The sequence below is a fragment of the Acartia tonsa genome, chromosome 7, assembly GCF_053477335.1.
Source record: "Acartia tonsa isolate MP-2025a chromosome 7, ASM5347733v1, whole genome shotgun sequence".
Taxonomy (NCBI): domain Eukaryota; kingdom Metazoa; phylum Arthropoda; class Copepoda; order Calanoida; family Acartiidae; genus Acartia; species Acartia tonsa.
Genome location: NC_137266.1, coordinates 18,702,989 through 18,729,400, shown reverse-complemented (window position 1 = coordinate 18,729,400; position 26,412 = coordinate 18,702,989). Strand labels below are relative to the sequence as shown.

Genomic DNA, 26,412 nt, shown 5'->3' with positions numbered 1-26,412 from the left:
CTTGCCTGGCCGCGGCGTCATGGCTGTCCCTGTTGAATTAGTGGGGCACCGTACTAAGGATGCCATCCAACTAGCTTCCCCAGAACAGAGGTTTGGGGAGGATCTTGTCATCCCAGAAGGCCTGTATGACCACAGGCCTGGCTCCGCCAGCGTGTTTCCAGTGCTGGTGGTAAATGAAGGGGAGACGCCCCTCCTGCTGGACGCTGGCCTCCCCGTGGCTGGGGAGCTGGTCAAACCTGACATTTTGGAGGTTTCTGATAAGCCTCCCCCTCGTATCCATTCGTTCCAAGAGCCTGTTGAGCCCCCAGATATGCAGGAGCTGTGGGAGGCCCTTGAGATGGAGGAGAATGAGTTCCTGCGCAAGGACCCCCTGCTCAAGAAGGAGGTCTGGACCATGTTATCAGAGTACAGGGACGTCTTCTCCAACTCTACCCCCGGCTGCACTGACGTAGTAGAGTTGCAGCTGCGCCTCAAACCAGGGACCCAGCCGATCCGCCAGAGATTTAGGGATCTGAACCCGCGGCAGGAGGCTGAGCTGGAGAAGCAACTGGACACCTGGCTACAGGAGGGAGTCATAGAGCCTTCAGACTCCGCCTGGAGTAGCCCCCTGGTGCCCATCAAGAAGAAGGACGGGAGCACCCGCTGGGCTGTCGACTACAGAGCCCTCAACAAGTGCCTGGAACTGGATAGCTACCCTTTGCCCAGGATCCAGCAGCTGGTAGAACGAGCGGGAGGACACCGCGTCTACAGTGCCTTAGACGCGGTGGCCGCGTACTACACCATCCGCGTGTCCGAGGACAGCCGGCCTTGCACCGCCTTCACCACCCCCAGGGGCTTGTACCAATGGAAAAGGATGCCCTTTGGCCTTGCTACGGCACCATCTGTCTACTCCAGATTTATTGCAGGGGTCCTAAACCCATTAGGCACGGCCAACCTCCAGTCATATCTTGATGACGTCCTGACCTTCCACCAGGATACCTGGGCCCACCTGGCTAGGCTCCGGGAAGTCTTGGAAGCCCAACGCAGGGGAGGGATCCGCCTCAAGCCAGCCAAGACCAAGTTGTTTTGAACCAAGGTGGATTATCTGGGCCACACCCTCAGCCGTGAGGGGATAGCCATGCAAGAGGATTATATTGACCGTATCCTGGACTGGCCGGCCCCCAGCACCCCCAAGGATTTGCTGGCACTCCTGGGGTTCTTTGGATACTACCGCCTGTTCATCCCAGAGTATGCCGACCTCACCTACGAGATGAATCGGCAGAAAACGGCCAAGACACTGACCTGGACGCCTGAGATGGAAGCCCAGCTGCTACAGCTCAAGGACAAGTTCTGCCAAGCCCCCATCCGAGCGCCGCCCAGGTTTGACTTGCCGGCGGTGTTCCAGCTCACCACAGACTTCAGCAGCCGCGCCATCTCTGCCATCCTTAGTCAATACCAGGACGGCAAGGAGAGGCTGATTGCCGCCGTGGGGCGCAAGACAACCGACCCCGAGACTCGCTACCCGTCCTGGAAGGGAGAGATGGCCGCCATTATGTATGGAATTCGGAAATTTCACGGCATCTTGTCCTACCGCAGCTTCCAGATCAACACTGATTCCTCAGCCTTGCTACAGATGAAGTCGCTGAACACATCCACAGGGATGGTGGCTCGCTGGCAGGAGGAGCTAGCGGCCCTAGATTTCACTGTCTGCCACCGTCCTGGCACCCAGAACACCAACGCCGACGCCCTCAGCCGCCGGGAGGACGACAACATGCCGACAGCTACCGCTGAAGAATTAGCAGAGCAAGCTGAGTACATCCACACCCTCTGCCAGCTAGGGGAGTCCGCAGCTGGCCGGCCCCCTGCCGCACGACTGGACCCGGCTAGAGTGTTAGAAGCACAGACACAGGACCCTCTCCTGCTCCGTGTCCGCCAGTGGGTGGCCGATGGCAAAGCCCCAACTAAGGCTGAGCTGCGCGGCAAGGAACGAGACGAGCAGCAGTACGCCAGCCGCTTCGCAGCCCTGGGACTTGACGAGCATGGCTGCCTCACCACCACTGATCAGACCCTGACAGGAGAAAGAACAAGATACCTGCTGCCTTCGGCCCTCCAGCAGGACGCGTTCTTTTTAGCCCATGGGACCCCCATGGCCGGGCACTTTGGTATGGACGCTACTATTGCCCGCGTCGCCATGCACTTCTGGTGGCCCAACCTGTCCCGTGACGTCCGCCTGATGGTTCAGACTTGCCCTGAGTGTGTCCAGAAGGTTACCAAGGAAAGGTTGAAGTTAGGGATACATGTGCCCTCCCGCCAGGGGTATCCACAACAAGTCCTGTTTATTGACCTGGTGGGGCCGCTGCCAGAGACCCCAGCAGGAAACCGCTATATCCTCACCTGTCAGGATGGGTTCAGCCGGTTTGTCAGCCTCTACGCCATCCCCAACAAGCGCACCCTCACAGTGGCTGAAGCCCTTCTGCACCGCCACCTGGCCACGTTCGGATGTCCCCTGAAGATCCACTCCGACAATGGGATGGAGTTTACCGGCCAGGTATTCAAGGAGCTGGCCTCCAAGCTTGAGATTGGCCTGACACATCCACCACCCTACAACCCGCAGTCCAACCGAGTGGAGAGGTTCCATCGGACGCTCAACACAGGCATGCGTCTGTTCCTAGACAGAGACGACAACAACTGGGAGCCACACTTGCCTTCCATTGCCTTCGCCTACAACACCAAGGCCTGCAGATCCACGGGCGTGACCCCGTTCCTGGCCTACTTTGGGAGAGAGGCCAAACTTCCGGTGGACATGGTGCTCCGGCTGCCAGACACAGAGTATGCCTCGGTCCCAGCCAACGTCCAAGCTCTCCTGCAACGCTACCATGCCGTGTACGACGCCATCCAGCAGCGAGAGGAGGGAACCATCCGGAGGAGCGCGGCCGCCTACGAAGGCACGGCCAAGTACGAGGTTGGAGACCTGGTCTGGTATCTGGCCCCCCGCCTGGTGCCAGGGAAGGCAGCCAAGATTACCAAGAGATGGACTGGCCCTTGGAAAATAGTGCGACAAGCCACAGACGTCCATTATGTCATCAAACCTGCCTCTCCAACAGCCAGGATCTCGGAAGTCACCGCGCATGTAGGCCGACTGCGCAAATACACTGGAGATGTAACTGCCCATCAGATTCCAACAGACATTCAAGGCGACCTGGATGGCGACGAGGATGCCACCGAGCTGCCTGCCGGAGCTGCGACGCCGCCAGCTAGTGACCCAGGACAGTTCCCAGTGTACCAGCCAGCCGCCGCCACCCCACAGCCTAGCGGCCAGGATCGTGACCCGGTAGAAGAGAACCTGCAGCATCAACCCAACGAACCACCGCCGCCGCCGCCAGCTCCAGAGCCACCTAGAGATGCCATCTGGAACCCTGATACTGACATGGAGAACCTGCCGGCCAGCAGCGAGCCTGTAGGAGGAGAGGCGGCCACTGCGATGGAAGAGGCGGCCCCAGAGGACGAAGCTGAAGCAATGTGTCCCCTGTTGATGACAGCCGTCCCCATCCGAGTGGGAGCTAGGAGGCCAAGTAACCTGGACCAGGCAGGCGCCCCCATGGAATTTTATGCGCCTTCATCCATCGTTATTCCCCCCTTGGGAGCCTCCAGAGTTAGCCTAGGCCTCCGTGTCCAGCTACCCGCCGAGACAGAGTTAGTTCTGCAGACGAGGCAAAATTTCCAACGACGGGGCTTGGCCGTCACTAACCCACGGCTGGAAGCCAACCGGGAGTTGACAATGCTGATATCCAACCACAGCCAGACAGAGCAGCGAGTGTCCCGCGGAGCCTGTATAGCCAGAGCTGTCCTCCACCGAGCTGTGCCCCAGGAAGAGGCTGTCCTGCGCAGACATAGGTTGCCGTATCCCCAGGTTCAAGGCCTGGTGGCTCGGGAGCCCCGCAACCCTTGAAGGGGAGGTTGTGGTAATACGGCAACCAGACGGACGGGCAGTTTACAGAATTGCTACGCAGTGACTTATCATAACAAGCCCTCTGCACTAATCCCATTATATCACCATTTACCTCATGACCGACGGTGACCCCGCTATCCAGCGGTCAAACTGGCCTGCCTAAATATGGGGAGGGGCACGAACACGCAGCTATCACGCGCCCCTCACGCAATTATACAACCGGGAGGCGCTGCCTCCCCTTTTACCACAGCTGCCCCCGCAGCCTGTCTACCGCCGTGGGCTAAGCCCTTGTGTCCCACACCCCCTTCAAACCTAACCATTGTTATAATCTGTTGTATATATATAGTAAACATTCATTGTAAATATTATTCAGTTAAATATATAATTTCTGTATGACTAAATCCTGCTAGTTTGTTTTTTTGGTAGAATAATTCAAGGCTAAGGCTCGTTGGACTCAAACTCGCAACCCGTGAGCTGAAACGTTCGGCTTACCACATTAGGTTGACAGGAAATGATTTGGTTTAAAAACAGGCAGAAATACATTGAAGATAGCAAAATTTATGGACGGTCTAGCTAAATATACACAAAAATAAATTACTATGTATTGATGTACACATGATAATAGTTATTTCTCGTATCGTATTATAAACGGCTTTCCGCGGATATAGAATGTACAATTATAAGATTAAAACTAGTTTTTTTAGCCCCGAGGTGCCGGAGGCACCGGCTAAAAAAACTGGTTTTAATCTTATGATTGTACATTTCTATATTCGTAGAAAACTGGATATAATACGATGCTAGACATAGTTTTTTCGTATGGATGAGAACCGGTTCCTATCCACCGGATTCGAATGAATACGAGAAATAATATTATTGTTTTCTTCCCTTACAGAATTTTAGACTGAAAATGAAAACTGTTCTTCCAATTTTACTTCTAGGGATGTAACACAATATTTTTAGCGTGCTTCGCGCACATAATTCTTTTTAAAGAAAAATTTAAACTTTTTTATAAATTTGACGTAATTACTTAGATGTGTAAAATTTATTAATGGTAAGGACAGGGTGCAACCACATCCCTCAATAAATAATCATAAACACGCGCCTAATTAAAATTGAAAAAACTATTGTTACATGCTCATTCAGTGATTATTGATCTAAGCTATGGATTTTTATTTACCTCCCAAGATGATGTCAAAAAGTTTGTGGATAAATCTGAAGAAGATCTTTTGGTAAGTTTATACTTTTTACATAAACAATAAATGTATAATCCAGTTAAATACCTGGCCCAAGTGGCGGAGACCCTTTGGCGTTATCCTCAAAGTAATTTTTTTCAATTTGAAAATTTGTATACCAATTCCCCCCTTGGTTTATATTTTTTACAATTATGTTAGGGGTCGAGCGCCTCTATTCTTTTTAGTATACAAACTTTCAACTTTCAGAATTTTATCAAAATATGATAAAATCATTTTTAGTTTGTTATTTTTTTCATAAATTTCAAAGCTTGTTTTTTTTTCATGACAACAGAAACGCAATTAATTAGTGCAAATAAACACAATTAAATTCATGGTTTTTAACTTTTTTGATTATACATTCTTTAAGCAAAGGATTCTTTATCTTACAAGATGAAAGTATGATTCATCAAACAGGTTATGATCCTGAAAGCGTAGGCACTCTATAATTATCATTAGAAAGCCAGTCAATTAAAACAATAAAAGTTAAATTTTTTCTTAAACTTAAGTACATCTTAATGCAAAATTTTAACCATTTTCTATTTTCATATAGTTTAAATAAAAAAAAAATGTTTACATCATCCACAGATAGAAACATGATTTATAAATATTCAAGAACATAATACATTTATAGAGATAATTGTTGTTTTTGTTTTCGTTGTGCATTCCATCCTGGAAAATTCGACTGATAAAAAAGGGTTTTAGTGTACTAGTAAATTTTTTAAAGCCAATAATACATGGAAATGTAACGTTACATATATCTGTATAAAAGCTATGCTAAAGTGCTAGACCATTTTAATTAAGCTTAGCTTATCAGATTAATATTAGTGGTTCAAACTATGACAGCTTAGCTTTTATTAAGATGCATCTATCAAATTCAAGTTTTGCCAATTTCCCTTTTATCTAAAAAAAGACCACAAAAAAAACAAATAGAAAAATTAATACCGATGCTTATTAAGGTTAGGTTAGTATAAGTAGAGGTTAGGAGCGACCCTCAGGCCTTGATTATTAAAAATTAAAAATTAGTGTAAGGGGGAAGGGGGGGGGGGGGAGTTCTAGTTCTACCCGTATTTTCATTTTGAATGGGAAGCAACTCTATAGTTGGATAATTCTCTAATTCTAAATGATACTTAGTTGCCCTGCTATTTTAAAACTATAGTCTTTCCGTTACTTTGGTAAAATAGTAAATGGAGGAAGGGTTCATTGGTCTGCTTAACGCTTAACAATTGGTCTTAATTGTTTACCCAAGTTTCTGTAAGTTGTATACATCTTATTGAAATAATTAGTTCCACTGCTACTCTAAAACTAGCGTGTAGCAATAATAACATTGTAACATTAACTTAATGACATATTTAATTTCTAGATTATTATAAGTAAAAAAAAAAAATAATTAGCATAATTTATACAATAGGGATAAAATTAGAATATGATTATTTTTATTTTCTATAACCACAAATTCTATACATTAGTTTTGACTTCCGCAACCAAAGTTTGCAATAATTTTACATGAGCAAGTTTATATGTTACGCGGATAAAGAAAGGAGCTAAAATTTAATTTTATAAGAAAAATGATTAGCACAGCAATGGTAAATAAAGTTATATTACTTCTGTATACTGTAAAGTAGCCACGAAGCAGTTTAATTGTCGTTCTAGCAATTATTGGCAAAAAACCGGCACACTCAAAGTCTATAGTTAGTACATAATGTGGGCTAAAGTTTATGTTCATTGACTAATCCACACATCCTTGACAAGTGTGCAAATTATGGCTTTGTGTAGTGAGCAAAAGAGTTCTGAAAATTAATCAGGATTAATCTTGTTAAAACATACAGATGTTGAGGCTATTTTCCAGGCAAAGTTTCTAAATATTTGTATTTTTGATTTGCAAAGCATGTTGAACAACTTCCCTTACTCTATGTGTATGTCTGTATTTATATAATTGTATTCTTGAGCATTGTCTAATTTCATTACTAGAATTAACCCTTTAACGCCAAGGTACAATATTTTTTGATAAGCTATTTGATAGATTACTATTAATTTGACAAATCCTATCATCAAAAAATAAAGTAGTATTTCAGACAGTTAGACGGACCAACAGACAGACATGATTAACTTACATAGCAGCTTCCTTCCCAAAAATTTTTTAAAACCAATCATTAAATCTCTATTGTAATTTCTTATAAAATGTTTTAGACAGAATAGAAAATTGTATAACTTAAGAAACTCATAATCTGTCTGTAATCAACACTTATTTAACTCTATACAGAAAAGAAAATCACAAATATTTCAAATTAAATTTTTGTCTATTATGTTCCGATTACTAAACTATCAATAGATTGTATAATCTTAATAAATTATCATGGGTAGGCAGCCGCGCGGCTGAGGCTGAGAATGTCTGTGGCTGAATGCAATTTTGCAGCTTCAGATGAATGTGGCTGCAGCTGAGGATGATTGGGGTTTGCTGCGGCTAAGGTTTGCAATGGCTGAAATTGGATAAGGATGGCACCTTCTGACGGCGGCTGATTCTTCCTCCAAACCAGCCAGCTATCCCAAATCCGTACGGATATGTGCTGCTGCTGCTTCAGTGTTGTCTTCTTCAGTTATTTGATTGAGTATTGTAGCGGCTACAGCTGCTAAAAAAGGCAACTGCGGCTCAGGATAACTGAGATTGATTTGGGCTTTGAGTGGCTTATTATTTCTTTGCTGGTGGCTGTGGCTGAATGAGCGGCTACTGAACCCTGCAAATAGTTAAAAATTAACTGATAATAAATAAAAAAATTATATATGGATTTCTACAAAATCTTGTCACTAATTAATTAATTTAACTTAAAAAACTTTATATATACCTATACAAAACAATATCCGCAATCTTACAAAGAACAGTAATTCATTATTCAGTAGATTTTGTGATATATTAAGTAAATGTAAAATTTAGAAGAAAACAAGTAAGGACCTGAATGGTTTATATAATATTTTTTGCTGATAAGAGCATTTGTTTTTTGCAACTCTTCCCTAAATCATAAATTAGATTTTTCAGTGTAGGTCAAACGGAGAGCCAGGCGTACAGAATATGGACAGCAAAAAGCTTTTTAATTATATTGTTGTTTAGAAATTGGCACAGAAAACTATGCAAGCCTCCTGGAATTTTGATACCAATGTAACAGGTAATTTTAAATCTTTTTCTTTTATTTCTTAAAAAACGCAAAAACAAAAATACCCTTTAAAACCTGTAGATTAAGAAATTAGGTTGAAAAGAGTTTTAGACACTGATAAATAAAAGCAATCTTATTTAATAAAGAAAAAAAAATAAAAGTATCCACAGTTTGAAGCCAACAAATGAGAGAACGTGTATATAAAACTTTGATACCATCCAATGTTCTTTCTCTTCCTGATGAAATGATCCTCGAATACAAAAAACTATTATCAAATTTTTGCTGCACTTCTGAAGACATTTATTTAATCTATATTTTTATTTTTTTTAGAGGAAACCTTTGCCGCGAAATTAAATGAACAGGAAAGTCAAAAATAGAAATGAAAATATAGAATTATATCAAAAATAACTAAAGAACGTGTCCTAACTTTTGTGATTTTTTCCAAAAGAAATAGCTAGTCTCTGTTTTTAGTATCTGGTAGGTGTAAGTGAAATAATCCATAGAATTTATATTTGCAATCAGTATTTGTAAACATATTTTTTTAAGTACTTTAAAAAAATTTAAAATTAAGTTGTTTTTAAGGTACTAAAACGCAACAAAAAAAAGAAGAAAATTGCTATTATGAACAAAAATAGTAAGATCTTTAATTTGACAACTTACTTTTTGAATTGTGTTAAGTAATTATTGAAAAAATCTATTTTGTTGAAGCCCGGCGAATCAAAACTTTGAACTTTGTTTGCTCGTCACGAATGGGTTAAAATCACACAAGTTAGGACACATGCTTTGGTGAAATCGGCTGTATGTCTAAGTAAGTGAGTTTCACAAAAAAAATGCTTATGCAGTATAAGTGATATTGCAAACAAGCAATAACAGTAAAATTGTATGTGTCATATTTTTTATATGACATGAAAAGGTGAATCATAAATTTCACCTTTTTACCTTTTTATCAACTGCGCAGATTAAAATTGGCGTCAATTTTCTAAAGAAGCTTTTATTGATTATTGTTGTGCACAATTTTGTAGGTTCTGATTCTTATAGATGCCTTGCTTTTTAAGTTTCGGCGACTACATTTAACATTTTTAAATGCAGAAGTTATTGCACACCAGAACTCTAACTTTATTGTTTGTAATATTTTATTTTTGACTAAACTTAGAGCTACGCGGATAGAATCTTTGCAAGAATAGGTAAGCTATGCATTCAGGGATAGCACTGTAGAAGATAAATTAATCTAACCCTCTATTTTCAATGTGCTTAGTTGCTGTTGAGAATTACAATATATTTTTCTAATATGATTTTAAAGATACATAGTTTTATAACCACAATTTATAGAAAGCAAAATGGAGTAAAATCAGGAACAAAATATCGTTTCAATTATCTTGCTCTTAGTTAAAACAATAAGGTGTTTCAATGTTTAAATTTTTTTCTCGGAAAAAAATCCTCTAAAATGTCATTTCAGTCGTTCTATTGCCATACCCTATTACAATTACATATTATCATAAGAGCACGTTCTTAATAAACAAATGTTGCGACATATTTATGAGGCTAAAAAGTTTCATGTGAAATGAAATTTTTTTACTTTATCGTACAAAAGGGTTGTACCTCTCGGAGATTGTAAAGTCATTTGATAAATTTTCTTAAGGGGCACTGAGGGAAAGCGGGGCAGCCACCCTACATATGATTTTAATCTTAAAAATGAAACAAGTTCTAGGGAGGTCATTATTTCTAGGGACAATTTCTCTTGAAAGGTGGTTGGTACCCTTTCCAAAATAGTTAAAAAACTTTCCCTGGACCAAGGGGTGTTCAACCATTTTTATTTGGGGGGAAGGTAAAATTTTTTTAAGGGGGGGTAATCACCCCTTTACGTCCTTGCCTGGACCCATAAAAGGTGATTTTTATCATATAGGTTCAGAGAGATGGACATCCCTATAGTTTAAAAAAAAGGATAATAATCTTGTTTTTTTTTATGATAGGTAAGAGAGCCAGAAGATACGACATAAATGAGGTAAATTTTGATTTTGAAAAATATATTATAAAAATGTGAAAAAATATAATCTTTTCATTAGGTTATTTTTTGGAGCAATTCTTTCAGAAAGTATCAATTAGATAATAGGCCAAATCCCTTAAAATAAGTCCATACGTCATAGATATTAATATAGGACTATACAATGCATATAAACCTCTGTCGTATGGCGGGATACATGGCCCTAGTTAGAGGATTTGGCCTTCAGTCTTCTTTTTTTCAGGTTGAAGATCCGGCGGTTAAAAGAAAACTTCAGTTTCTATCCAATATTGGAACTGCAGTTTTAAGACCTGATATTTTAAGGTAATAACTTATCTGGATAAGGGTGGAGGAATAATCTGACCGCATAATTTGTTTAAAAGTGTACAAATTCGTTTACTGAAATGGCAGTTATTTTTTTAAAATAAGTTAGTGTAATGAATCTATTTACTTTTGTTTTAGAAAATTCCACACATTATTGGCAAATATGGGACAAACTTTTTCATTAGCAAAGGTAACAAAACTTTTTGTGGTTTTTAAAAACGAAAACTACAACTGAGTAACATAAAAGTAAGGGTTGAAAAGACATGCATTATACTGTTACGCAAAACAAAACTACAAGTAATGGCCAAAAACTGTTACATTGATTGGTAATTCTTGACATTGTTGCTTATTTTGAAGAAGAAAAACAATTTAGACGATTTTTAGAGTCTGTCCATTTAAATTCTTTTTTTCTTCTACAAAATTAACTTTTAATGTATTTTTATATAACCCAGATAAATTTTTTTTTAATTTCTTCGCTCTAACAACCCCTTTCTGTAGAACACAGTAATAGTGTCTGACTGATTATGACGAATCAAAAAAAATTAGCTAATGAGAGGCCGTTATTGACCAATGGTAAAATTTATAGTGGCCTCTCATTGGCTAATTTTTTTTGTTACGTCATAATGAGTCAGACACTATTACTGTGTTCCTTTCTGTAAATATTCTATAACCTTCAAACCGACCTCCACTTTTCCATTGTTTGAATAACTTAATTTAATGACAGGTATAATTTTTATTGTGTTTTATTATGGTACTTTTAAGGTGTACAGCTACAACTCTGGAAGTACTGAACTGAGCTTAACCCCTGACATAGTTCAAATCATGGCGCAGGTATAAACGTATTGGTGCTTCCCTTAAAGTACTTAGCAAGAATAGAATCCCCCCTTTCTTATTTGGAATAAGATATAAAGAAGCTTTGAAGAAGTACCCCCTCCCCTTAATTTCAATTAATCTCTGTGCCCAACTAGTCAAGACAAACAACGGTCAAATACAAGAAATAATTGTTATTTTATTAAAAAAACAAGAAACGACAGCGTATAATAAATATATCCATCTCGATATCTTACAATATTTTCAACTAAATTCTTTATCCCCTGTCTATCTTCAGAAAATCTCTGTATAATATAAACAAGAACAATCATGTCAATTAGTACATAGTAGCAGAGTAATGACAAAATTACAATATTGTACATTAAAGGAACCAGTATTTTTTTATTTTTAGTTAACTTTTTAACATTTAATTTTTAATAATTGATAGTAATTGATTTTTTTTACAGTCATGTCTTGTATCACATTTTTCCTTGTGTGTGTGTTAATGAATTAGGCACTATCACTTGCATGAATAAGGCTCAAATTAAATTTACAAATATACTTGGACAACATATTTAGCTATAGAGCATCAACGCTCCTTGAAATCTCCATATGATATAATAGTTATTTATCATATTTTCGTAATATTGTGAATGCTAGAAAGGATATTAAAATTATTTCAACAATTTTGGTCATGTGATCAAAATTTGAATTTTCCTTCTACTATTGCCCCCTCTGGGGGCGAAGTAGGTGGAAATTTAAATTTTTGTCACTTGACCTTAATATTGGTGAAATAATTTTGAATGACCTTTCTTGTATAAGCAATATTAATAAAATATGATACTTGGTTTTGTCTCATTCTCTATCTTTTTCTTAAATTCAAAAAAGTCTATCAAAAAATTTACATCATCTAAGGGTGAACAATAAATATCTCTGTCTATTTTTCTCTATATTTCTTCCCCCTCCCCCCTCCCTCACTTTTCTGTCTATTTCCTTCTCTCTCTCCTCCTCTTTTGTACGTTCATTTATACAATAGAGATAACCTAGAGCCAGCACAAGGGAATTTTGTTTACATTATGTATCAGCTATAAATTGTTGAATATCTTAGGTCAAAACTTTCCTTGGGTGAAATATTTGAAGAAAATATTTCTTCCATCATATAATGTGAAGCGTATGACACAACATATAATAAGTTAGTTATAAATAATTTAATTTCTTATAATAAAGTTATCTTTCTAAAAATTATATCATTGCAAAATTTAGTTGCAAATAATGTTGCCTACAGGGCTGTATTTCATATATAACAAAAAGTGAACAAAGGTTTCTTTTTAAGAAAAAAACGGGGTCAGATTGACCATCTATGTCTAATGTTTATACCCACATCAAATATTAAATTATAACAATGTACAGTAGAGTGGATCAATTTTGGACATTGAATTTGTAATCAACATCTACAGTTTAAAGATCATATAAGAAACCTAAATATAAAAAATTGATTTTGTCCTTGAGGGGAAATGGGGGGAAGGTGTTTCCATGCATTAAAAATTTTAGAAGTTTATTCTGGAGGTGCAACTTTTTTTCTTTCAAAGTGTTGCTTTATGCATCTTTTTGAATTTGTCTTGTTGATTAATATAAGAATATCAAATTGGTTTTAAAAAATATTCATCCAAGCATGAACAATCTTAAATTAAATGTAAAATCTCTTGGTTTTTAAATTTATTTATGGATTTTTCTTGCTAGGATCAATAGTTTTAAAAACAGATTTTTTATTCTTATTCTACTCTTCAAGACAAAATTGGGAAGGTGCATAAAGCTATACTTTGAAAGAAAAATAATTGCCCCCCCCCCAAAAAAAAAAAAAAAAAAATTCTCCCCACAAGTGTCTTTCTAAAAGTTTACATGCATCAGCGAGCCTCCCCATTATTCAAAATATTTTCTTTTCATTTTTTGGTCTCTTATATGATGTTCAGACAGAAAGTGTATGTAGCACATTTAAAATTAGAAAATCATTGAAAATCAAGCCACTCTAATGTACAGCATTTATTTCTTCAATTCTACAGTACAAAATTCTTCCTGTATTTAAATTTAACATATCATATAGGAAAAAATATTCTTGTATTTAAAATTAAAAATCATGTTGGAATTTTTTTTACAATTTTTTTATTTTTTAATAATGTACAGCAAATTATTTCCTTTTTATCTCATGTTTTGAAATTTATAAGATAGTTAGAATAAATTACAAAAATAATGAAAGTTTTAAAGAAGAGAGCGTCAGGGGGGGGGGTCGAGGGGGGTTTCCCCCCTCAGGAGAGGGGGGGTTGAGGGGGGTCTCCCCCCTCAGAAAAAGCTTGGGCTTAAATCTTCAACAAATAAAGAAAACAAAATTATTTAAAAAATTTCTTTTTATGTTAAATATTATTATTTTTGTGACACTTGATTTTGAATGACAAAAAATGTTGAAATAAATATTACCCACTGTATGAAATGTTAAATTAGAAATCAATAATGATGTTGGAAAATTTATTCTCATTTTATACTCTGAAAAAAGGAATTGACAAAAAATAATAATTTTTATACCAAACTTTTAAAACAGCATGCCTATTTCTTATTGGTTGACACTCGAATTAAAATAAAATAATGAATATTATTTCAAGACCAGAAATAAATTTGAAATAAATAATTTTCTTTCCCCTATATTTTTTATTCCAAAATGCCAAGAATTAATTTTGAAATAAAATAATTTTCTTTCCAATATTTCTATTCCTTTTTCTTATTGGACGTCATTTTGTGTCCAATGAGAGACTAGTGTTTAAATATTTTAAAGCTTATTACAGCATTTATTTTGAATATGATAATAGCAACATTCTAACATTAAATGTGATAAAACTATTTTCAATTTATTTTTACTGCCTTTTACAATTATATTGCACTTTGCCATTCTACATTGGTAAAAGAATAAAAGATTCAAAAAGAACATCTGTTATCCCCTATAAGTTCAAATTTTAAACTTGAAACCAGAATATAAAAAAATGTCCTAAAACGTATCTTTACAAAGTGACGTCATATAAGTGAGGGGTGAGAGGAGAAGTGGGAAAGGAAACCCCTACAAAAGAGAAGGATAATTCCTCTTTTTTATGGCTCATTTATTTTGACACTTTGTAAAGCCACACTTAATATAAAGTCACATGACCCAACTGAATTAAACATTATATTGGACACAATGGAGATATGTAACTCTAACCAGTAAAAGATTGTTTAAATTTATAGTCACGTGACCCAGCTGAATTAGAATACTATTGGACACAATGGAGAGAAGTCACTGGCAAAAACCTTCTGGTAACATTTTTTGAGTTGTCGAATATGAGAGAAAGCATATGCTAGTGTAGAAACTTAAATTTTATATAAAATGGGATGTTTTTATATACACCCTATTACATAAAGTAGCTTTTTGTCTGAAGCTTAGGATTTCAATAACTACTGAACCGATTGCTACTAAAGACCCATATCCTCTAGGGGCTAGAAACATAGTCGCTAGTAAAATATAATGTAGTGGAACAATGTCTGTCTGTCTACATAGATAAATGTTAAAATTAAACTTTTACCTTTATTGCCTTGGAAAATGTATATCCCTGCCCTACAATTGTGATCTTTTTTTTGCCAATATGTCCTGAGTCACTTTTTAGTGGGATTTTTATTCATCAAATAGACAAGGCCTCTAAAATGACTTAGCTAATATTGCTTGATTCACTTCTTCTAGAGACAAAATGATTGGAAAATAATTGCTATAATCTCCATGTCTTTGTGAATTTTATTAAAAATAGGTTGAGAAAAGGTCTAACTTTTAAAAAACCTTGAAAATATTTATTTTAGGATAGTTTTAAAGAGTATGCAATTGTTTACAACATGGCTGCTAATATGAGTGATCTACAGGTAAAAACATATTCTTCCTCTTGCCATGTTTCGGTTTAATACTGCTCCAATGTAACGAGTTGAGATATAACTTAAGGAAGGAAATAAAAGTAATGATATTGATATTACTTTCGTCTGCTTTTTTCCACGGTCAGAAATAAGACCCGCTTTTTTGACAAGAGCTGACCCCTTATTCAACAAATATTGACTAAAGTATGTTTCAGGGCTCGACAGCCGCGCGTCAGCCTCAGGGAAATCAACCATTTACAAATCTAAGTTCAGCTGGAAGTCTAAACCTGACCTATAACTGACAATCCCTCTTTTTAAAAAAATCAAATTTGAGGCACAGTCGCGGCTGCCGAGCTCTTGTATGTTGTTCTTCTTTGTGAAACTACCTGATGATTGTAACTTTCCAGTGATGTAAATAATACAATGTTATAATGATATGTTTTAGGATGCCTCACAACTTAAGCTGATCAGATATGAAAGCCCTTCTTTTAAACAGGTAAATTATATTAAAGAAACAAGAACGATAACATTAATAATGTATAAGAGCTAGGACTGTATAACTCAATACACATCAAAAATATGATTGGCTTGCCCAAACAGCTCATGAGTGAAGACATTAAGATTGGTTTTCACATAGAACTTGTAGTAGACAAAAGTTATGGAATAAAAAATAGCTTATCTAAATTTAACCTTTCTTAGGAAATTAAGAAACTTAGCTCTCCTGCTGTTGAATTCATCACATGCAATATTTATTTATTTATTTTTATGCAGATTTGTTAATCGAAATATTAATGTTTAGGATATCGAGCAGTTATGGACAGGTTTGGAGCCATTATACAAGGAACTACATGCTTATGTCAGGTATAATTTTTTTCTTCAATCAAAATTATGATAATACAATCATAAATATATAAGTCCAATAACAGATCTATAGTATAGATGTATATACAGACAACTTTTTAGAGACCTCTTTCGTATGGTTCTAAATTATTTTCTGCTACTTGGCTTTGTTAATATAAGCGTACAATTGGTTCATTTTCAACCACCCGATAAAAAGGTTGCACAAGGCGGTTGCCATGGGCAGATACAGTTACTTAATTCTATATCCCTCTAGTGGTTTACTCTAATGTTCCAATAGTGGCAAAAAGCTTTATTTTTACATAAGACCATAGAAAAGGAGAGAGATAAAGGGAGGAACGGACAAAACAGTAAAAAATAACTTTGCGTTATACATATACATATGTGCAAACAAACAGACATAATTAATTAAAGAGTGGTATAGCTGCTAAATTTAGAAAAGGTTGGATACACGTTCCTAGATAAGGGATTTTAAGGTATTAAGTTGTCATATTTTAAACATGATTTAAATTTCTAGGAATTATGTTTTTTGATAATAAATATAATAATAAAATATTTTTGTATCTAAAAAACAAAATGGGGTAAGAAATATTCATTCCTAAACAAAAAACTGGACAGGAATATCATTCTCATTTAAACAAAAACTCATTTTTATGCTAGTAAAATGTGGTTTAATTTTGGTTTTTAAATTTCATTTATTTCCCTGGTATAATTTTTCTTTCTTTTAGTAATTAATAAAAATTCTAAAATCTTCCAAAAAAAATTAAAAATCTTCTAAAATCATACCAGGGATATAAATGAGATACCAGGGAAATAAATGAATATTTACATCCACTATTTAAGGGGTTGTTTATATGGGAATGGCAATTCCATTTTGAAATTGCTTTTTGTTTTATTATTTGCTAGCGGCTACGCACCTAACATCTAAGAGCTTTAATTTCAAAGGGTCAAGAATGGGCTAAAAAATAGCTTAAAATTAGCCTAAGACTAAAACTACAATAAAAATAAAAATAATATAAAGAAATCAATTGATTCATTAAATATCTAGCTTCAAACAAAACAAAAAATCTTAATACTTTATATAATGAGATGTTTTATACCTTCGAATTCATATAATTTGGTACTTCGCTGCTGTTTGATATTGTCATCCTTTTATTCTTTTGTTATTATTCTTTCTTTTTTCTTGATTGTTAACATGACTGTCCGTGTTAATGAATAAGGGTTTTCTTGCAGGAAGGGAGGGGACACTGGGTTGTTTATTACATAGTCCCCAAAGTTTTGTAAAAAAAAAATTTATTCGTTGGCCTAGAAACTTTGAGTGTCCAAACATCTCAACTACTAATTGTAATCTGCAGAAGGGATACTTTAGTGTAACCATTGGAGATGTAAATATTTTTTTCGGCCATTGTCTTATCCCTGTAGTTCCCTAGTTGTCTTGTCAATGTCTGTCAAGATACATATATCACAAATAATGAGATATTGACACATTGCCTTAGATTACGTCATGCTTTTGTATTTTTTCTATGTTTGACCAAGGACGAATATATAATAAACAAGGATGACAATATACAGCGAAGCACAATTAAACCATGGTTTAGCATAAAATACTAAATTGTAAAAGGTATTTCTATGTTTAGGTTTAAATTATCAGAGGTTTATGGACGATCTATCATCAATGAAACAGCTTCAATTCCTGCTCATTTATTAGGTAATCTTAATATACTATTGTAAACTTAAATGGAATGAAATTTGAAAGAAAAAAATCTTCAACTTTTCCTCCCTAGCTCTTTAAAACTGACCATAGAAAAAATGTCAAAATCCTTGATTATCTGAGCAGATGTTTAGTGTTCATCAGCCTTCTTTGTTTCAAGCTAGTGACTAAGTCCCACAGAAATCACTTCCCCAAAATAGGTATAAACCTTACCTGGATCGATATGAAGTTTCATTGTAAAAGATAACCATATTAGTTCAGCAGTTTGCTACACATATAAATATAATAGATACTTTTATACAAGGATGAATACGTCCAGAGATATAGCAGTAAATTTAATAAAAATCTTATTCAAATAGCCGGTTTATAAATACAGAACAAATATTTCAGGAAATATGTGGGGACACACTTGGACAAATCTTGGCAGTATTCTCACTCCCTACCCTAGGTAATATTTTTTTCTCACATCAAAATAAAAATAAATATTAACTTGTTTGATTGAATGAGTGCTTTATTTAATTGAACAGGGAGGGAAGGGCGGCGTAAAAAGCGCAACACGCCCCTTTTTTACTTTAAAGCATATATTGTAATTTTTTGAATTTGTGTTAAAGTTAAAAAAATTTTGTTTTTTGTTAAGTAAACCACGAATCAATGTGACGAGTGAAATGCTAAGGTAATAATAAACAATAGGTACATAGGAGTAAGAGTATATCTTGTTTGTCTGTTTTTCTGTAACAAAAAAAAATCTCGTAAATCTTTCAAGGGAAATAGTTCCTTTAAAATTTTTAATTTTTTTGTTAAAACTTTTCTCTTTTTTTGCTATCAAGTGTTTTTTTAAGTCAAATAAGTATTTCTATTTTCTGCAAAACGGATATACGCATTTTCTTTGGATAGAGAATTTCTATCTCTAAGCATTTAGCGGATGGAAATTTATTAATAAATTTACCAAAGAGCTTACTTAAAAAAGCAATATCTAATTATTACAAAAAATGAAATATAACTTGAATATTTGTTTCTTTAAACCCACAAAAAACATTCTACTAATATTAAATCTACTCTACGACTGTTTGAAATCCACGTAATGTATTGCTAAAACATTTATAAAGCATCCCTAAAACGTATAAACCATTCAAATTATTAATTACAGAGATCTTTCAATACTGACAAAACCGTTACTACTTTATATTATAGGATTGCATTTATAAAATTAAACACAGAAAAAAAAGTTTCTGTGTCAATAGGAATTATTTGGCTAACAGAGGAGATGGAAGTGAAATATTTTTTTTATCATTTTACCATAGGCAAAGTTGGACTGCTAGAACAATGTTTGAAAAGGCGGATGATTTTTTCCAGTCAATGGGCCTCAAACCAGTTCCAAGGAAGTAAGTAGATTTTTTATGTTATTATATAATAAGCTTAAATACAGATAGAGCACAAACAGATAATTTTGTCCATAAGCAGCGCAACAAAAACATAAAAAAAAACAGATCGATTAAAAAGAGAAGAAGATTTTTTTTTAATTTTCAAAATTTGTCAATAAAAAGCTACTCTCATTTACTAAACGATTTACAAAATGATCATAAAGCTAAACTTTAGTACTAAAGAAGGTGACAAATTAAACCATGTATTAGTGCATAAAAGGGTTTAGTTGCCTGTTTTTAATTATCAAAAATAACATATATTAATTGCTCTATCAAACACATTCTTCTGTTTTTAATGGTGTTTTGCTACGACCTAAGTAATATTCGACTTTATTCAACAACAAAAAAATTGTATCCTTATAATAACAGGATGTCTATTTGTCTGCCTTTCTGTACCGAGTGATCTCGCTAACCGTTGAACCGATATAGTGCTACTTTACAGTATAGCTTTCCATAGGTCCTAGGAAGGTTAATAGCTAATTTGCAGGAGGGTACCATCCCATCCCTAGAGATATCGCCAGAAATACTAAATAAATCGCAGCCATGCAGATATTTTTGGCAATAATCTAAAAACATAACTAACACCATCTAGCGAGAAAAAAAAATATTTTTGGTAAACATAGATTTAAAAGAAACAACTTAATGTGTTCCTACAGGCCTCTAGGGGCGTATCCGCTAGTTATTATAAAAAGTAATAAGTTTTTTATCTGAGTTTTAATATTCCAATAACCTTTGGAACTTTTATTAAGTTCTCCATTATAAAGAAGCTTCACATAAGTCCCGGGATGGTTAAAGAAGATAAAATATTAAAGTAAACAAAATATAATGATTAAAAAAGAAAATGTATGCTTGGTATAATAAAAAAAAGATGCTAAATAGGTTAAATTGGATGGTTGAAAAGTTTAAAAGAGTATCATATGAAGTGGCAAACTTGGTATTCCTTATTTTATTCCCCCCAAAATACATTAGATTAACCCCCTCAAACCTCTAAAACCCCTTATTTTATCCCCCTGTTAAATAAATAGGTTCTGAGTAAGTTGAGCTAAGCTTTATATACCACGATTTACGTTCTAAAAATGATAGGATTAAAATCCTTTCCATAAAGATAAGATTCTAATCCACCAATTCATTGAAAATCTTTTCTAGGAATTTTTAGATTTAGAAGTGCATAGCTACTCTAATTTATTATTTGTTATCTGAAAGTTTTTGTTGTGTGTTGGTCTATTGGTCTTCCACCAGTGCACCATTATTTTAATGTTCGGCAAAATAAACTAAATCCGGCTTTAGCCGCATAGCTTATATAATCCATCATTGTAAGACCATCCTATAACCGTAGCCATGTCTTAAAGAAGAGTGTGCCGTTCGAAGCAGAGAGAGAGGGGACAAAGGGCTATTTATTACAATAGTCACCATAGTTTTATAATTACGTTTTTTATTCTTTGGCTTAACAAGTTTGGGGACTTTAATTAATTTTTATGTGGTTGGTTTATTAAGTTGAGTGTCCAAACATTTCAACCATTTATAGTCATCTACAGGATGGGTAATTTTGTGTATCATCATAGGGGTTGTACATCAATTTGGCGTCCATTGTCTTATCCCTTTAGATCTCTGCGTTCGAAGCCTCGTCATTTATGAAATACAGTGGTTAATATTTTCCTAAAATTAAGTTATTACAAATATGAAATTCCTTGTTTTATCTCATTTCTTGTTTTAGGTTCTGGGAAAACAGCGTAATGCAAAAGCCAGGTATGAGAATTTTTTTATACAAATCAAAATATGCATCTTTTGCTGCAAAAACGTTGGGAAAATAATATTTCTATAAGCAAAACTTCCTAAATACATTTTTTAAAATCACCTGAAGAATTTTGACAAAGATAAACATAATTGACATTGTAAGGTTCAAATAAAAGACTTTAAAGGAAAATTATCGTAATTTGTAAAGAGCACTTATAACACTTTTATATGAACCTTTAGTGTATGCACTTTTGATAAACATTTCGGTGGTAAAAATGCCAGGTCAATTCTTTATGTAACCAGGAAGAAAGATATTAATGGGCTGTTTATTACACCACTCCCCAACGTTTTATGATAATGATTTTTAATTCGTTAACTTAACAACTTTGCAGACTTTCTTTGAAATTTGATTGTTTAATTCATTAAGTGTCCAAACGTTTCAACCACCAATTGTAATCTACAGAAGAAATAATTTTGTGTTTCATATTTGAGAATGTGCATAAATTGATTGTATATTGTCTTATCCCTTTATATTTCTGGCATGTAACAGCTTGAGATGGTGCATAGGAAAGGATATTATTAATAATATCCATCTCTTATCTTTTTACACAGACATTCCACAAACTTTTAAACAAGCAAAAATAGATTTATAACAAGGAGATTTGTTCATAAGAAGCAAAGCAATAATAAGCTGACAACATAACATCTGCAGCAGCGCATTTCTGAAATAAGCTTATACTAAGTAAGGTTTAAATTGGCAGCAGCTGAGGCTGCTAAGGACTGTTTAAAATGACATAGACCAAATTGTGTCAAAAATTATCCTTGTGACGTCATAAAATAAGGGATTATCATCTCTTTTTTAGAGGTTTTCTTTCCCGCTTCTACTCTCATCTTCCTTTTTTTATAACGTCACATGGATCATTTTTGACACAAATTAGTCTTTGTCTTTAAAATTAACAAGAAATATGTATGTTATGATCCTTTCTGTTTATGGATGTACAATCTACAGTCAACATTTATATTAGGGTTTGGTCGGATAATTTTTTTGGCCAGATACCAGATATTCGACTGATTTAAAATGCCGGATATCCGGTATAAATATTGAAGTAGAAAAAAATCGGCTGCCGCCACCAAAAATTATGTTTTATGATTTCTAATATAAAATTTTAAATTAAAAAAAAATCTGAAAGAAATTTTCAAATAGCTTCAAAAATAAGAAAATTACAGCAATTTAAAATATAAAAAGTAGGGATTTTTGTAGTATGATATAAAAGTTTTAATATCCGGTATCCGGCCGGATAATCAAAATTGCCAAATCGGATATCCGGCCCAACCCTACTTTATATAGAATTATTGCTACTAATAATATTATTTTTTTCTCAATTATACAAGCAAAAAAATACAAGATTGTTAAAGAACAGCTTTACTAAATAATATAGGAAGATAAAATATACAGATTTCAGTGTTATGACATTTTCATGCTTTGAATGCGTAATAATTTACATTGTTCAATAAAACCTGTCAAATAAATAAAAAAACTTGTCAAGAACCTAAACACTGTTTCTTTAAAAAAAAAACTTAATGATTTACTCTATTACTTTATTAAATCCAGGAATTAGATAGTTTGGTGCATATTTCCAATGATAGTGATTCTTCTGTAGATTAAAATTATTAGTTAAAAAGTTTGATTGCTGCTATAAGTTTAGAACTAATCAATCAAAGTTCACTAAAATTTTTCAGCCAACGATAAGATAACGTGATTATTAAGTTACAGTCCAATAATTAAACCTAAATTATTGAAGGTGATCGCGAGGTTTTGTGCCATCCAAGCGCCTATGATTTCTATACCAAAGACGATGTCAGGTACAAAAGAAGAAATTTGAAGCGATGCTATTCTATAATTAGGGTCAGTATGTAAGTTTGTCCGTTCGTGGGTTCATTTTAAACATGTTAATTTTGGCGTTTTCAATTCATATGATATAATCATTGATTTTCTTGGTTTTGATTAGGGTTGGGCCGGATATCCGGTCTGGCCGGTTATCCGGCTGGATATCCGGCCATTTTCAATAACCGGCCGGATACCAGATATTAAAACTATCCGGTTTCATGATATCCGGCTGATTTTTGACGCCGGATATCCCGTTATCCGGCCGGATATCCGGTAAATTGCTGGATATCGAACGTTATCCAGATATCCGGCCGGAACCGGATATCCGGCATTATAAATCAGCCGGATATCCGGCCGGATAACCGGCCAAATTACCAGATATTAAAGTAGTAAAAAAAAAATTTCTTCAGAAATCTTATATAAATTTACATAAAGTTAAACTTATTCAGAAAAAATGTTCTTCTAGCTTCAATAATAAGAAAATTATAGCCATTAAAGATTTTAAAAAGCAGAGATTTTTGGTGTAAAGTATAAAAAATTATAGAGCCGGATATCCGGCCGGATAGTTTCAATATCCGGTATCCGGCCGGATATTGAAAATTGCCGGATATCCGGCCACACCGGATATCCGGCCCAACCCTAGTATAATGTTATAATCTGGGCATCTCTATTATTAAGTCTTTAAATTACAAAAATTAAAGAGACATTAAAAATAGAAAATGTACAATATTATCTAAAATGACTAAATATATGTTTAGGATAAAGACTTGCGCACAAATCAGCCAAGAAGATTTTCTGTCAGTATCACATGAGATGGGACATGTTCAGTACTACCTACAGTATCAAGATCAGCCATACTTATTTAGGTAAATTATAAAAAAATCACTTACTAAGACCTTTCTTTCTAAAAGTTGATATACCTCTAAAATAGATTAATAAACCTATGCTTATACCAATTTTTCATATGATTTCCAATCAACATTAGTTTATTGATTTCTTTAAAAAATGCACATAGTTTTATCTTTTCCACCAATTAAGTTTATTAAATATTGTCAGATTTATAGCCCCAAGGACCATAAAAACTATGGTCTGCACTCCAGTACTGTGTTGCACATTTTTAAATACTACATGTAGTAAATGGATGTAAGTAACTTTGAAAGTACATGTATGTGTGAATGTCTGTAATTCTTTTTAGTAGCAAAGCTACTTTATAATTTAAAATGTCCGTCCGTCTGTCCGTCTGAGACAAAGTGGGGGAAACTTGATTTTCTCGGCTCCTATTCAAGATAGACAGCTGAAACTTTTAGTGAAGATTCTTATAACATATGCCCATTTAATCTATACATTATTTTGTCCATCTGTCTGTTGTTTGGGGTGCTAGATCGATTCCTAGATTTTCATGTTTTTGTGATTTTCTCAACTCTTTTTTAAGATAATGGGCTGAAATTTTCAGGATTGCTTAAATTTACATTCTACATATTTTCCTTAAGTTTTATTACGGTTTTTCTATTAGTTGGGGTGCTAGATCGATTCCTAGATTTTTATGTTTTTTATGTTTTTTTTTCGATTCCTATTCATGGTTTACGGCTGAAATTATCAGTAATTGAATATGATCATATTCTACTTATTTTTATCAAGTTTCATTAAGATTTATCTATAAATTGCGATGATAGATCGATTCCTTGATTTTCAAATTTTCGTGATTTTTAAGGTTGCGTGATTTTTAAGGTTTCCTTATTTCCCTATTTTATCAAGATTATTGTTTATTGTATGAAACTGCTTTATAGTAATTTTTTCCGATATACATTCATAATTTTTGAGCTTCGCTACTTATGGATGGTGTCATCCTTGTTAAATTTTGCCTAGCTTGGTCATTTTTTTTTAAAGCAATAGAAAATAATATCCAGACGGTCTATGGGGTTTATATGTCTGTACACCAAAGGGCAGTTAAAGTTGTTTTACAATTTATTAACCCTTAACGGTCGGGGGGGGGGGGGGGGCGTTGAACGCCCCCCATCCGGTTTTTTCTATCTCATTTTCTGTGTGTGAAAGATAAAGAGCCCAAACTGCTTGACTTTTTAAGTATGGGTATGACACATAACTGAGAGTTGAAATTTTTTGAATATCTCCATCCTGGCGGGCACAGGATGCCAGCAAACCTGGCAGGGTCATCCAGGTAAAGAGCAAAAATATTTTTTTGACTAAAACAAAGCATTTTATCATACCAAAATACTAAAAAATCCTCTAGTAGTACATCCTTATATGAAATACAGGTGTTCAAGTCACTTTCAGGTTCCAGGTATGATCCTGCAGGTCCTGATCCTCCAGGTCTCCAGAAATCTTTAAAAGGCTCCTGTGGCCGCAATTTTTGACTTAGAGACTTCAAATTTTAAACTTAAGCATTCTTACATGTCTACATAACGTATTAAAATTTCATGAAGATCCGCCGCCGTTTTCCCGCCGACCGCCGACTGCGGCGGCTGGCAGCTGCCAAGTACAGCTGCGGCCGCTGAAATTTATATTTTGATATTTCTAATGTAAAATTTACATAAAAATAAACATTTTCTGGAAAAAAAATTTTCTTCTAGCTTCAAAAATAAGAAAATTACAGCCGTTTGAAATTTTTAAGTAAAAAAAGACCTGAAAACAAAGGTTGTTAAATAAAAGGGTGAAGGAAGCGAAAATTTACTTAGACTTATAAAAGGTCGGAAATTCATTATCAAACAGGGGACTTGCACAAAAAAATTTAGCCCTCTAGCTCTAATAGGAACTGAGATAATAAGGGGGGGCGTTGAACGCCCCCCCCCCCCCCCGACTGATTAAGGTGCGGCAAGGGGCCCGACTGTAAAGGGTTAAAAGGATTTCGTTATTTTAGCCAGCTGCAAGTATCACTTTAATTAGAGTTGATAAAAATCTGGTGCAACATCCAAGTATAAAGAGATCAAATAGCATCATTTTCTTTTTAAAAATGACTTACTTTAAGGTATTATAATTATATTTACTCTCTCGTCTTTGTTACTTTAATACCCTAATTATAGAGACGGAGCTAACCCTGGATTTCACGAGGCTGTGGCTGATATAGCTTCACTGGCTATGGGCTCTGGAGAATATTTTAAAAGAATAGGTAAACATTTAAATAGAAAAGAATGTTAAGTATATTCAACAATTATTTCTTAATTATAGAACCCTCCCATTTCCAACAATCATGTTTGAAAATGATACCCCATATGTCCTATATCGACAATTTATTTATAAAAAAAAATTACATTACATTTAAAACATTAATAATGTACCAAGCTTTTAGACAATTCCTCATTTATGTTATACCATGGTTTAAACTATTTTTATAGTTTCAAGGAACACAGTAATAGTGTCTGACTGATTATGACGTAACAAAAAAAAATTAGCCAATGAGAGGTCGTTATTGACCAATGGTAAAATTT

At 35.2% G+C, this 26,412-nt stretch overlaps 1 protein-coding gene across 1 annotated transcript in view; it reads left to right on the top strand.

Moving 5' to 3' along the window:
• The first annotated feature begins 1,750 nt into the window (after positions 1 to 1,750).
• LOC145324428 (angiotensin-converting enzyme-like) overlaps positions 1,751 to 26,412 on the top strand; it is a 28,997-nt gene continuing 4,335 nt past the window's right edge. The window contains exons 1-22 of the mRNA XM_080167017.1: positions 1,751 to 1,914; positions 3,155 to 3,258; positions 5,072 to 5,157; positions 8,264 to 8,318; positions 8,637 to 8,668; positions 9,460 to 9,490; positions 10,277 to 10,308; positions 10,550 to 10,629; positions 10,768 to 10,819; positions 11,392 to 11,460; positions 14,707 to 14,775; positions 15,310 to 15,369; positions 15,803 to 15,853; positions 16,157 to 16,218; positions 17,853 to 17,923; positions 18,317 to 18,374; positions 18,564 to 18,599; positions 19,228 to 19,308; positions 21,062 to 21,093; positions 22,884 to 22,944; positions 23,728 to 23,835; positions 26,008 to 26,093. Of these exons, the coding sequence (XP_080023143.1) occupies positions 1,751 to 1,914; positions 3,155 to 3,258; positions 5,072 to 5,157; positions 8,264 to 8,318; positions 8,637 to 8,668; positions 9,460 to 9,490; positions 10,277 to 10,308; positions 10,550 to 10,629; positions 10,768 to 10,819; positions 11,392 to 11,460; positions 14,707 to 14,775; positions 15,310 to 15,369; positions 15,803 to 15,853; positions 16,157 to 16,218; positions 17,853 to 17,923; positions 18,317 to 18,374; positions 18,564 to 18,599; positions 19,228 to 19,308; positions 21,062 to 21,093; positions 22,884 to 22,944; positions 23,728 to 23,835; positions 26,008 to 26,093 (1,480 nt within the window). The remainder of the gene's footprint in view (positions 1,915 to 3,154; positions 3,259 to 5,071; positions 5,158 to 8,263; positions 8,319 to 8,636; positions 8,669 to 9,459; positions 9,491 to 10,276; positions 10,309 to 10,549; positions 10,630 to 10,767; positions 10,820 to 11,391; positions 11,461 to 14,706; positions 14,776 to 15,309; positions 15,370 to 15,802; positions 15,854 to 16,156; positions 16,219 to 17,852; positions 17,924 to 18,316; positions 18,375 to 18,563; positions 18,600 to 19,227; positions 19,309 to 21,061; positions 21,094 to 22,883; positions 22,945 to 23,727; positions 23,836 to 26,007; positions 26,094 to 26,412) is intronic.